At 42.3% G+C, this 13,299-nt stretch overlaps 1 protein-coding gene across 4 annotated transcripts in view; it reads left to right on the top strand.

The window, feature by feature from the left end:
* Nucleotides 1-13,299, top strand: part of NEK10 (NIMA related kinase 10) — a 107,899-nt gene that overhangs the window by 26,412 nt on the left and 68,188 nt on the right. For all 4 annotated transcript variants that reach the window (XM_081881906.1, XM_081881904.1, XM_081881905.1 and 1 more), the window contains exons 15-20: nucleotides 237-314; nucleotides 2,859-2,923; nucleotides 4,873-4,975; nucleotides 6,067-6,195; nucleotides 7,012-7,149; nucleotides 10,479-10,524. In XM_081881906.1, coding sequence (XP_081738032.1) covers nucleotides 237-314; nucleotides 2,859-2,923; nucleotides 4,873-4,975; nucleotides 6,067-6,195; nucleotides 7,012-7,149; nucleotides 10,479-10,524 — 559 coding nt within the window. The remainder of the gene's footprint in view (nucleotides 1-236; nucleotides 315-2,858; nucleotides 2,924-4,872; nucleotides 4,976-6,066; nucleotides 6,196-7,011; nucleotides 7,150-10,478; nucleotides 10,525-13,299) is intronic.

The following is a 13,299-nucleotide window of genomic DNA, read 5'->3' as shown; positions in this document are numbered from 1 at the left end:
TCAAAGGTAGGGAGTTCATGACTCGGCCTTTGAAAAGTCCGCAGAATGTAGCTAATTGGGAACCACTGCTGTAATGTCTTCCTTGACTGAGGACCTGCAGACTTGATTTCTACTGAATAGTTTGAGAGGTTCCTTCACAAGAACTTAACATTTGCCTTTAATTTCACAATGTGTAAGTTATGGTTTAACATTTGACTGTTCTTTGAATGTATATTCTTCAATGTGTGCTTTCTCAGGAAAATGGCGTCTACACAATAGCAAAGCTGATTTTACCTAATAAACAAAGGAATGTAGTGAAAGCCAATTTATTACAGGTAATCTTTTCCCCTTTATTTCCAACTTTCTATGCACACCTCTGAGCACTTAAAGCGAGACATGGTGGTTGATTGTGTATTTCTTTAAGGTAACTTCTGTATTGAGCAACTATCTTACTTTTAAAAGACATCTGAAGGCAGCCCTGTTTAGGGAAGTTTTAAATGTTTAATGCTGTATTGTGTTTTTAATATTCAGCTGGGAGCCGCCCAGAGTGGCTGGGAAAACCCAGCCAGATGGGCAGGGTATAAATAAATAAATAAATAAATAAATAAATAAATAATTAAATGCAATTAGATACTCCTGCATAACAAAATACAACATACAGTATACATCGCGCTTTAAAAACTCCATATGACACGCATACATATATATGCTCTGATACAGAATAACATAAGACACTGTACATCAGAATTTTTCTACCTTTTTTCCTGTAAAACTCCCTACCAAGGTGTAACCAAATTCTGCAGTGGGAATGCATTTTGGACAGATTTGCTTGCCATCACGCTCCATGTTGGGCACAAAGATTCCTACATTGCAGGGGGTTGGACTAGATGACCCTCGTGGTCCCTTCCAACTCTGCAATTTTATGATTCTATGTACAACTATTAAGACTTCTAAAACTGTTTGGAATTTTGAGGAGCAAACTGGTCAGACGAAAGTGAGGGTGGTGGGGGAGAACCATGGGGCTGTGCCGTGGGGAGGTAGGTGGAATGCATGATCCATGGAAAGCAGGGTGGCATGGGCTGGCTGGACACAGAGGAATGGTGGGAGGCACAAGTTGGGAAACCAGCAAGGGAAGAAGGCTCAGATCCCAGGGAGTTGTGGGGGGAGAACGACGAGTAGTCAGAGAGTGAAGAGTGGGAGGAGGTGTCAGAAGCTGAAAAGGTAACAGGCTTTAGTGGCAGAGAACCATCCAGAATTAGAGGCAGAAGCAGAGGCTGGAGAGGAGCAGGGCAAAGAGACAGGCTGCTGAAGAAACTAGGATGTCTCCCCCTCTTGCTTCAACAAGCTCCCCTTCCCCTCTCTCCCGGGACCAGAAGAGTTAGACAGATCTATAAGAGAACAAGAAGAACCTACGTTTAAAGAAGATTGGAAAATGTTTACTGAGTATATGGATGGAAATTGTGTACACTTGAAAACTTTGGCAGCATTAAGATAAATTCAACAGTGTAAATAGGTTTCGATGGAAGCAGTACGGTGGTACCTTGGTTGTCGAACGCCTTAGTTGTCGAACAAATGGGCTCCTGAACGTCGCATACCCAGAAGTAAGTGTTCCGGTTTGCGAATGTTTTTGGGAAGCCGAACATCTGACGCTGCTTCTGCAGCTTTCGATTGAGTGCAGGAAGCTCCTGCAGCCAATAGGAAGCTGCACCTTGGTTTTCGAACCGTTCCGGGATTCGAACGAATTAAATTCGAGAACCAAGGTACCACTGTAATGGAATACTGAATTGTTTAGTTTATGTAAAATATGCAGGGATTTATGCTATGTAAAGTGAACCATGGAAAGAGAAGAAGAGAAGTCATTGATATTTTAAGGTTGTATAAATGAATATTATATATATATATATATATATATATATATATGTATGTATGTATGTATATATGTATATATATATGCATGAGAGTTATGAAGAGGAAGGAGCAGAAACTGTTGGTGGAGTCTCCAATTGCTTGCAAAGGACCCAGGGAAGAAAGAGATTTAGGTAGCCTTGGGAAAGCAGGGACCTTCACTCCCCACAACTGCCTCATAGGGGCAAGACCTACTGAGAAGAGTTACCATTCTCATTAGGCCTGGCTCCCCTGAGCAGGCCTTGCTTCTTCTAATTAAGAGTTAACTTCTAATTAAGAGTTAACTTTATTTACTCTGTGTGATTTGTTTGCTGGCTGGCTCCTTGACACGGGAAGAGGCAAGGAGCTATTTATGACATTGAAGCCCCTTCTGCTTATCCACATGCTAGATTCTGCAACTGGTTGTTTAATGGCGTGACAGCATGCATATATGGTCCCAATTGTTTTGAAAAACGCATTACCATGTAATGCAAAAAATAAATGAAATATATGAAAATGTATGAGGCATCACAGTAGTCTCAAATTCTGTGCTTTACTTTATGAAGTGAGACACCTAAATAATTTGTCACTGAGGCAAGGTCCTGAATCTATGTACCCAGTAAGCTGGTTTGATCATTCTGACATTTTTACGGGATTAGCCATTTTTGTACTGCTTGCTTTAAACATGGATTTAAAATGCCAGTAGAGGTCTGGGAGTGCCAGCAAATTCATATTTTTAGCAGAGCAGCAACAGTTCTTACTGTTGATACACTAAATTGAAACGAAGATGGATGTCTTTTTAATTTCTAGCATAATTTTTTTTCTTCTTCTATTACTTCAGAAAGATACCAGGCTTTTAGGCCACATTCTTTGGCTACAAGGAGTTGCTTATTTAGTAGTCTACAGGCATGGACTTCTCAGGCAAAAGCAGCTAAATGTGGTCAGTAATGCTTCTGCATAGAATTACCTTAATGTATTCATTTCCCTCTCTCCAGTGCTATGCCTTCAGAGCCCTGCGATTCCTTTTCAGTATGGAAAGGAACAGACATCTCTTCAAAAGGTATGCAAATTTAATATTAGAAGAGATTACGCTCTCAAAATGTTCACTTGAGTTACAACAAAAAGCCTGCAGGTTAATGCTTAGCGTTAGGCTTAAGTCTTAGTTAGATTTACTGTTTTGTAGCTGGGGGAACCGAAAATGAGATGGTTGACATTGTTGTCCATAGATGTCTCTGCAAAGAAAATGTAACTGTGTTTTAGGACCAGTTCAAAAGCTCAGCTGCCACATGGAGATCTCTAGAAACATTTCTGGCACCTCTGCGTCGGGGGCAGTAACATTTCATTGATCTGCTCATTTATATTTTTTAAAGGATTTGTATTTCAGACATTGCCAAATGTCACTGAAGCAGTTAGAAACTGATTTACGGTAGAATAAGTACAGCAAGAGGGACTTTGAAGTATGTCTGGGAACTGTAAATGTGAGGTGTTAAATGCATTCACTCTGAGGACCACAGTAATATCATCATTAAAAGAGAGGAGTTAAGAATGCACTGGAATTAAATGGCACATCCTGGGCTGTAGCTGACAGAGGATGATGGCTGAACCTAAAGATTGACTAGGGTGGACAAGAAGCCTGGAGAGATTATTAACCAGAGCATTAATAGGCTAACAAATAGAAGGCTGAAAAGTCTCTCTCTGTTCTTACCATGACAGATATGCACATAGGGACAGATTTGCCCATTTTTCTAAACTATTGATTATATACTGCTTAGACTTCATGGTACAGTTTCACGATTAAGCTCCTTTGTGGGAAGAAACACTGATTGTACCGGAACAGCGTCCGGGTCTTGACTCATGAGTTGATGTTGCTTCTACCAAATACATGAGTGACTCTGAAGAAAATGACTACTGTAATTTATTTGTTTGCCTGTTTATGCTCCTTATCACGGAGCAGTTGCCCTTGGTGATATATTTTTGTCTGACAAGAAGATAACATGCCTGTTGTTCTGGGACCTGATCAAGGAAATTCCTATTTATTTTTGGAGTGAAGTGTACCTCCAATTTCAATTGAGGAGAAAAACAGCTCAGTCATCCGTTTGGAAACATTGCAGTCGAATAATGCATTAAAAATTGTGTGCTCTTTCTCTCTTTCTCTTTCTTACATTTCTTACATTTAATATTGGCTCAAGATAGAGAACCTTCATGTGATCAGATGTTGAGCAGATATTTCAGACGTTTGGGGTTCAGCATGGACTTTTAGCACATAGAAGTATTTCCATCAGCCTTCTGCATCAGTGTCATAACATGATTCATATAACTTTTTTTTGAAGCATAAATGGAATTAGGGATAGCAGCTTTCCTGTTTAAAAACATGTATTTTCTTTTCCATCATTTTCAGTGTTTCTAAAACTAAATGCAAGACCATCTTTCTAGTGAGGTCAAATTAATTAGCAGAATGTCATGCTCATTGACTGTATTTCTACTCTGAATAAACAACCCTTGAAAAGACGCTTGTGGGGTTCAAAGGCTGGCTGTTCTGAAGCTACTGTCTGAGCCAATAAAGTAGACAATCTGTTCTGTTTCTTGTGTTAATTACATGGCTACAACTCCTTAATATTAAATTTATACTGGCAGAATATAACTGTACTATATAAGAGCTACAGGATTTTTTAAATGTTAAATGGTATTTGGTTTGAAGATAGTGGATCTGACCAGTCCAGGGGTGTTGCTGTTGAGGCTACAGCTCCTATCTTCCGTTGCCACTGGCCATGCTGACTGGGCCTGGTGGGAGTTGGGAACCAAAAACATTTGGAGAGTCATATGTCAACCACCCTTTCTTTATCTCCCTAAAATCCATGTGGTCCTTATTAACACAATTTTGTCCCAAGAAAACCAGTCAAGCAATAAGAATTATTATTCAGTGAAGTGAAATTAGACATTTCCCCCGCAATGTAATTGGGTGTGAACTTTATGCGGCATTCTATAAATAAATAGTTTTGCATTTTGTAGACTCTTCCCTACACACTTGTTTGAGAGCTTCATTGACATTGGGCATTATGTTCGGGAGATAAGTGCTTATGAAGAGCTGGTATCGAAGCTAAATGCATTACTGGTAAGTAGTAAATGTTTGCTTACTTCCTTAGTCATACTAACACACTGCTAAAAAAATTAAGCTTACCCTGTCTTAAAAATATTCATTGTTAATGAAGAGATATTGCAGAAAATAAAAAATAAAGTTTCATAAACACGTGGGCTTAGGCATCTCTCCAATCGAAGCAGGTGGCAGGCTATGGGATAAAGGTGGCTAACCTCCGATACAAGGGCACAATCTGCCCTGACCCCAATATTCCTGATCCTCTAGGACCCCACCAAATTTAGCGAAAGCAAAATATTGGGGTGTGCAGAGCCCAGTAGCCTGATCATCATTTCGACCATTTGATGAGCAGAGATGGGGTGATAACCCTCAACAGTGGCGTAACGTTGTTTGCTGGTGCCCAGGGCAAGCATGTGTCCACACCGGATGGGAGGGGAGTGTTATCCTAGCCTTCGCTGCTGTAGTAACCCCATCCCCACCAGAGCAAAGTGGTGCCATGCTGAGCCACTTGCCCACCTTGCAGAAGGAAGCCCGGCTGGCCAATGTCACCATTGGTGGGCAGAGAGGAACACCAGGCTGGCCACACTGGGGGTCCCTGGTTTGTGTCCCCTCAAAAATTGTGTGCCTGGGGCCACACACACCCTTGTGCTCCCCATGATATGCCCCTGGCCCTCCATCCTCAGCTGATGTGCATGGGAGGAGTGCTTTGTGCCTGTTTGTGTGTCTGCTGTTGTGCATGTTGTGTGTCAACTGCACGTATGAGACTGTGGTGGCCACACTGCTTTTGGCCGCACCCAACCACTAGGATGTGTTGCTTGGGGCGGTGGATATGACCCTTTGGGGAAAAAAGACTTGGTTACTCCTGCCCTAGGACAAACGACAAACCGCATAGCCAGCTTTTTCATCCATGTTCTCTTGCTGTCGGAGCCTGACACATCAGCACAATAGCCACAAAAGGGTTCTTGGTTTCTGCAAAAGAATCAGATGACCAATGAGGGAGAAGGTGATCTCTAAAGCATATAAAGCCCATGTTGTTAGCCCAAACCAATGTCCTATTAGCGAAAGATTGCATAAATCAAAACAAGTCTTTTAACTCATTTCATTACTAGGAGGATGAAGTGAAGCAAATTGCGGAAAACATTGAAGACATTAATCAGAACAAAGCACCTACGAAATACATTGGCAATTATGCAATATTAGACCATCTTGGCAGTGGAGCGTTTGGGAGTGTTTACAAGGTAAATAGGCTTTGGGATATGTATCAGATCTTGCCATGCATTTATATACTTTCACTCGACCCTTGCCTGTGATGTTATTGCAAATTTGTTTCACTCTTTTCCCAGCTGTAAAGGTGGACCATATGCTGGTTTACATTGTTACACAGAGCCTTGGTTTGCTGGCCCCACTATTTCTCTGGGCCAGGCTGTCACATGATCTCCCTCAGTGGCGTAGCGTGGGTTGTCAGCACCCGGGGCAAGGCAAGTAATTTGCGCCCCCTAACCCGTGGATTTGCGCCCCCTAACCCGTGGATTTGCCCTAACCCCAGATGTTGCGCCCGGTGCGGCCGGCCCCCCCTGCACCCCCCACGCTACGCCACTGATCTCCCTCCAGTTTATTCAAATGCAAAATGGTGCTTAGAAGGGCTATCTTTCTGCACTTGCCCCCCTCCTCAAATCTTCAATGTGTGTCTAGCGATACCGGTGCTATTATATGGGATTCCTGTAAAGATTACTGACATAATATAGGTCAAGTACTTTAAATAACTTGCAATGCATTACATGAATACAAAATAGTATTTGTTCTACCGTGATGTAGTGCATCTGAGTAGGCTTTAGATCCCCAATTTCTGCATAGATCTGTTACTATTTTCTTTCATATACTCAAATGTCACATTTTGATTGCCCTATGGAGGCTTCAGTGAATTTCAAGCAGGTTGTTAGATGCTTTTAAAAAAAGGACGTTTCTTAAAATAGACACAGTACAGTTAGTTTTGATGAACAAATAGTGCTTGTTTTAATCTTGTTCCTTATCTGTTGTTCTTAACCCCCACATAGGTTAGGAAGCGCAGTGGTCAGAACCTTCTAGCGATGAAAGAAATTAATTTACATAATCCAGCATTTGGAAAGGACAAAAAGGACAGAGACAGCAGTGTGAAGAACATTGTCTCTGAACTAACTATAATAAAAGAGCAGGTGAGTCAAAACATACCAGGAATAAGTTTCATTGAAATTAGTGGAGTTCTCTTCCAAACAGTGGTATGGTATTTAGGTTTTTGAATGCCAACTGGAAAGTAACTTGCTTACGCTGATGATGCTTTGTTTTGTTTTTAAGTACCTTCACACCTGTAATAATAATGCTCTTAAATATCATACTGAATACGTTGCTGTGATATGTGCCAATTGTACTTGTGTTAAATACAAAAATAAAACAGCATCAGTGGCAACCATTTCTGTGAAGGTTTTCTACACCAGTTGAACTGAATGAGCATTTGTAGTTGGTTAGCCAATCCAGAGGAAGCTGGAAGAAGTGGGATTTATATGCGCAGTCGCCGTCTTAAATTGATTTTTAATGGTTTTTAAGCATGTGTGGGACATGGGTGGCATTGTGGGTTAAACCACAGAGCTTAGGACTTGCCGATCAGAAGGTCGGCGGTTCGAATCCCCGTGACGGGGTGAGCTCCTGTTGCTCGGTCCCTGCTCCTGCCAACCTAGCAGTTCGAAAGCACGTCTAAGTACAAGTAGATAAATAGGTACCGCTCTGGCGGGAAGGTAAACGGCATTTCTGTGTGCTGCTCTGGTTTGCCAGAAGCGGCTTAATCATGCTGGCAACATGACCCGGAAGCTGTACGCCGGCTCCCTCGGCCAATAAAGCGAGATGAGCGCCGCAACCCCAGAGTCGGCCATGACTGGACCTAATGGTCAGGGGCCCCTTTACCTTTACCTTTAAGCATGTCTGACTTGCAGCTCTACCAGCTTGTTATTGAGGTTACTTCCTCATTCATTCATTTCCATGGAGGTCACAGTCCTCATACATGGCAAAGATATCCACATGGAGGAGATAACCTTTCCATTGAAGGAAATGGGGAAACCCATTCTCACATAAACATTAGAGAGCATGAATGCACGTTAAGATCCAACAGAGAAAATGTGCTCAGGCAATTCAAATGCTCAGTGCGAGCATATGCAAGACCAAGCATTTCCTGACCCCAGTTGCCAGCCCAGCAACTGTAATTTTACACTGTGACTTGAGGAGTAAAATAATAATAATAAAAAAAATGGATCAAACCTCAACAAGAAAATGCACCGACAGCAATTTGGTTTTTTTGGGTTAGAACACCTTGTGTTCTGATTTAAACTCAATCAGAACTAGCTTGCAAGTAACATGACTTTTATTTCAATGCATATTTTGAAATAGAATTGCTATTTCAACGTATTTTCCAGTTGAAACGTTTTACTTGTTTGTTCTTTGGACTGTGTGTAAAGAGTTGTAGCCTAATGGAACCACGGAAGCGAAAAAGTTGCTCTATTACCTACGCAGTATATATATATATATATATTAAAAAAACATGTCATGCTACAACACTTGGCAGTCGCCAGGTAATGACAGGGTGCCAATACCACTTTGTTTTTCAGGTTCCTATTTTCCCTGCTTTAGGGAACAGAAATATTTTCCAGTTACATTTGCTTTCCCCCACATAACCTCTAGCTGTAATGAGCAGGGGGCAAATTTCAGCAGGAAAACATGATATCGGAGAGTGTTACAAATTATTCCGCCCCTGAATTGTGGACCTGGTCAGAATAGCTGCTCCCCACAGCTGCTTTTGGTTTGTAAAGAAAGAGCACAGAATCCCAATGCACTATTAAAGTAATGGGATGCGGGTGGTGCTGTGGTATAAACCACTGAGCCTCTTGGGCTTGCTGATCAGAAGGTTGGCGGTTCGAATCCCCGCGACGGGGTGAGCTCCTGTTGCTCTGTCCCATCTCCTGCCAACCTAGCAGTTCGAAAGCATGCCAGTGCAAGTAGATAAATAGGTACCGCTGTGGCGGGAAGATAAACAGCGTTTCTGTGCGCTCTGGTTTCCGTCACGGTGTCCCGTTGCGCCAGAAGTGGTTTAGTCATGCTGGCCACATGACCCAGAAAGCTGTCTGGGTACAAATCCTGACTCCCTTGGCCTGAAAGCGAGATGAGCGCTGCAACCCCATAGTCGCCTTTGAATGGACTTAACCGTCCAGGGGTCCTTTACCTTTACCTATTAAAGTAACATCTAGTTTAACCCCTAAATACCGTAGAACATACATGAAGGACCATTATTAAGCTAGCTATCATGAAGTCTTGCTAGACATTCATTAAGCTGGAGTCTCATGGATTTCACGTGCTTAGGGTCGCATTATGAGAACCAGTTTCTCATATCCTTTTTCCTGCTGAAATATATGAAAATGCATCTAAGACATAGTGTGAAAGCGACTCTATGTGTGTGGTGGGGCTCACATAAGGAATTTGTGTGCCCTTTTCATGTTGCACTGGGCAAACTCTATTGGTATTTGCAGCTTTACCCTTCCCTCTTCTCCCCCTTGTAGACCCCACAAATCCAGATGGTCCCGCAACCGCCCAGAGTCAATTGTGGGTGTGTGGATGTGTGACTGGAGTGGGGTGGGAGGAGCTGAATGTGAAGTCCCCTTGTGCACTGAGTGGAAGTCCATTTCACTCTCACACAGAGATTATGGAACATTGCTTGCTGTGCTCACCTTTATTTTACAGTGGTACCTCGGGTTAAATACTTAATTCATTCCGGAGGTCCGTTCTTAACCTGAAACTGTTCTTAACCTGAAGCACCACTTTAGCTAATGGGGCCTCCTGCTACTGCCACGCTGCTGGAGCGCAATTTCTGTTCTCACCCTGAAGCAAAGTTCTTAACCCGAGGTACTATTTCTGGGTTAGCGGAGTCTGTAACCTGAAGCGTATGTAACCTGAAGCGTATGTAACCCAAGGTACCACTGTATTTCTCTTTCTTGAAATAGAACAACCCTTACATAGGAGACAATGAAATATTTGAGGGGGCTGCACCCCCCCTAAGTTGATGGGCGTTGCCATTGCACCACGTCATGTGATTGATTATGCGGGGCAGTGCTTACCTGGGCCTGCTCAATATTGTATTCAAGTTGGCCCCTCGAGTTACCCCCCTTTTTTTAAAGCATTCTGCAAAGTAGGCCATAAAGAGACCAAATACCGATAAAAGGGGAGAGAAAACCTTACTAAAGAGAACTGAGCAATTTCGGGGAATACAGTATTTCCATAGGCAGTATAGAGAAGGCAGGCGTTATGGTTATCTCTTACTGATTCTGGCCACAATATCTTAAATAAAAAAGTGATTCCTGCGCAGTATTAAAGGTCAAGATACTGTGCTGGTGTTCACAGTCTTAAAACGTATTTGCCATAACTGCCACCAAGAGGAACATTCTGAAGATATGATACAAATGGATGTTCCATCTAACCATAACTGTATACATTATTTTTATTGTAGCTTTATCATCCTAATGTCGTACGATATTACAGAACCTTCTTAGAAAGTAAGTATGCACTTTCAGGGCTACATTCCATAACGAGTATATTGTTATAATAAGATTAAAGGGGAAAAAAGATAACTACAAAAAGAAAATGATCTATATATTTTCTGTTGTCGTCAGGAAGCTTATATTCTAGCTGCAGCCCCCACATTAGGAGACCTGGGAAAAATTGATTTGATTTCAGGTGCAATCCTATACCTACTTACTTGGGAGTAGGGCTTTTTTTCAGCCAGAACTCACCAAACTCACTTCCGGTACCTCTCAGGTGGGCGCCATTGCCATTATAAGAGAACAAGGGAGGCATTTGTGGTGAGTTCCAGCACCTCTTTTTCTAGAAAATTAGCACTGCCTGGGAGTAAGCCACATTTAACCCAGTAAACCTTACTTCTGAGTAGACATGTATAAGATTGTGCTTTAGTCAGGATTCAAATAGAAGGCGAGAGACTTGAAGCATCAGTATATAGGCGGGATTATGTCAGGTCTGGGACGCGGGTGTCACTGTGGGTTAAACCACAGAGCCTAGGACTTGCCGATCAGAAGGTCGGCGGTTCGAATCCTCGTGACGGGGTGAGCTCCCGTTGCTCGGTCCCTGCTCCTGCCAACCTAGCAGTTCAAAAGCAAATAGGTACCGCTCCGGCGGGAAGGTAAACAGTGTTTCCATGCGCTGCTCTGGTTCGCCAGAAGCGGCTTAGTCATGCTGGCCACATGACCTGGAAGCTGTACGCCGGCTCCCTCGGCCAATAAACCCCAGAGTCAGCCACGACTGGACCTAATGGTCAGGGGTCCCTTTACCTTTACCTATGTAGGTCTGGAAATAAAAATCTGCATTGTATCCCACTAACACCTGTTCAGGGTAATTGAATGGACGGAAGTTAGTCATGTCATTTAATTTTAATACATCTACTCTGACTAGGAGCGATGTTGGATACAATCCTCTATTTTTCCTGCATGCTTTCCTTTAGAGGTTGTTGAGGATTTTGGCCTAGGTGAATAAGATGTAGATAAATGTTTGCAAGGATGGAGACATACACTGTAGGCTGTGTGTTCCTTGTGCTAGAGGCCACATGCCGTTGATGTTCCAGGTGGCTCATAACTCTGAACCGATCTCTGTGGCTTCCGCTTGGACCTTGTTGACCACCATTAGTGTAACCAGGACTTTTTAAAAGGGTATACAGTACTGACACCTCTTTTTGTTGCTCTTAAGAAGTGCGCCACTTACTGTAACAACTTCATGGTGAGTACAGGCACCTAGTTGTCTAGAAAAAAAGCACGGAGTATAACCCAGACAAAGACTAGCCCAACTTATAGTATTGTGGATGCTTTAGATTTGCTAGTTATTTATGTATGCTACTACTGCGGCCTGTATTTTGTTAGCCCAGTAATGGAAAACAAGTGAAGTCCCAACTAAAGAAGAATGGCAACTTAAACTGATGGAATATGCACAGCTTGCGGACTTAACATATAGAATAAGAGAACAAGAAGAACCTATGTTTAAAGAAGATTGGAAAATGTTTATTGAATATATGGGGGGAAATTGTGTACACTTGAAAACATTGGCAGCATTAAGATAAATTCAACAGTGTAAATAAGTTTTGATGGATGTAATAAAGGAATACTGAATGGTTTAGTTTATGTAAAATATGCAGAGATTTATGATTTGCAAAATGAACCATGGAAAGAGAATAAAAAAATTCCTTCCAGTAGCACCTTAAAGACCAACTGAGTTAGTTCTAGGTATGAGCTTTCGTGTGCATGCACACTTCTTCAGATACACTGAAACAGAAGTCACCGGACCTTTCTATATAGTGAGAAGGTGGGGAGGGGTATTACTCAGAAGGGTGGTGGGAATGGGTGATTGGCAGATAGCTGCGATGAGCCTGTTGACGACTCTTAACGACTGCAATAGGTCTAACAGGAAAAAGCAAGGGGTGAGAAGGTGAAAAATGGCTTTGTCATGTATAATGAGATAAGAATCCAATGTCTTTATTCAAACCAGGTCTCTCCATAGTTTTAAGTTTGGTGATAAGTTGCAATTCAGCAGCTTCTCTTTCCAGTCTATTTCTGAAATTCCTTTGTAATAGAACAGCTACTTTGAGATCTTGTATAGAATGTCCTGGGAGATTGAAGTGTTCTCCTACTGGTTTTTCTGTCTTGTGGTTCCTGATGTCGGATTTATGTCCATTTATTCTTTGGCGTAAGGTCTGGCCTGTTTGTCCAATATAGAGAGCTGAAGGACACTGTTGGCATTTTATGGCATACACAATGTTAGACGATGAGCAATTAAATAGTCCCGAGATGGTATGTGTGATGTTGTTGGGGCCAGTAATGGTGTTGTCCGGGTGTGTGTGGCAGCAAAGTTGGCATCTGGGTTTATTGCAGGCTCTGGTGCCAGAGCCTGCAATAAACCCAGATGCCAACTTTGCTGCCACATACACCCGGACAACACCATTACTGGCCCCAACAACATCACACATACCATCTCGGGACTATTTAATTGCTCATCGTCTAACATTGTGTATGCCATAAAATGCCAACAGTGTCCTTCAGCTCTCTATATTGGACAAACAGGCCAGACCTTACGCCAAAGAATAAATGGACATAAATCCGACATCAGGAACCACAAGACAGAAAAACCAGTAGGAGAACACTTCAATCTCCCAGGACATTCTATACAAGATCTCAAAGTAGCTGTTCCATTACAAAGGAATTTCAGAAATAGACTGGAAAGAGAAGCTGCTGAATTGCAACTTATCACCAAACTTAAAACTATGGAGAGAC

Source organism: Podarcis erhardii, assembly GCF_964252035.2.
Source record: "Podarcis erhardii genome assembly, chromosome: 12".
NCBI lineage: Eukaryota > Metazoa > Chordata > Lepidosauria > Squamata > Lacertidae > Podarcis > Podarcis erhardii.
Note: the sequence above shows the minus strand (reverse complement) of the source record. Positions and strands in the feature narration are given on the sequence as shown.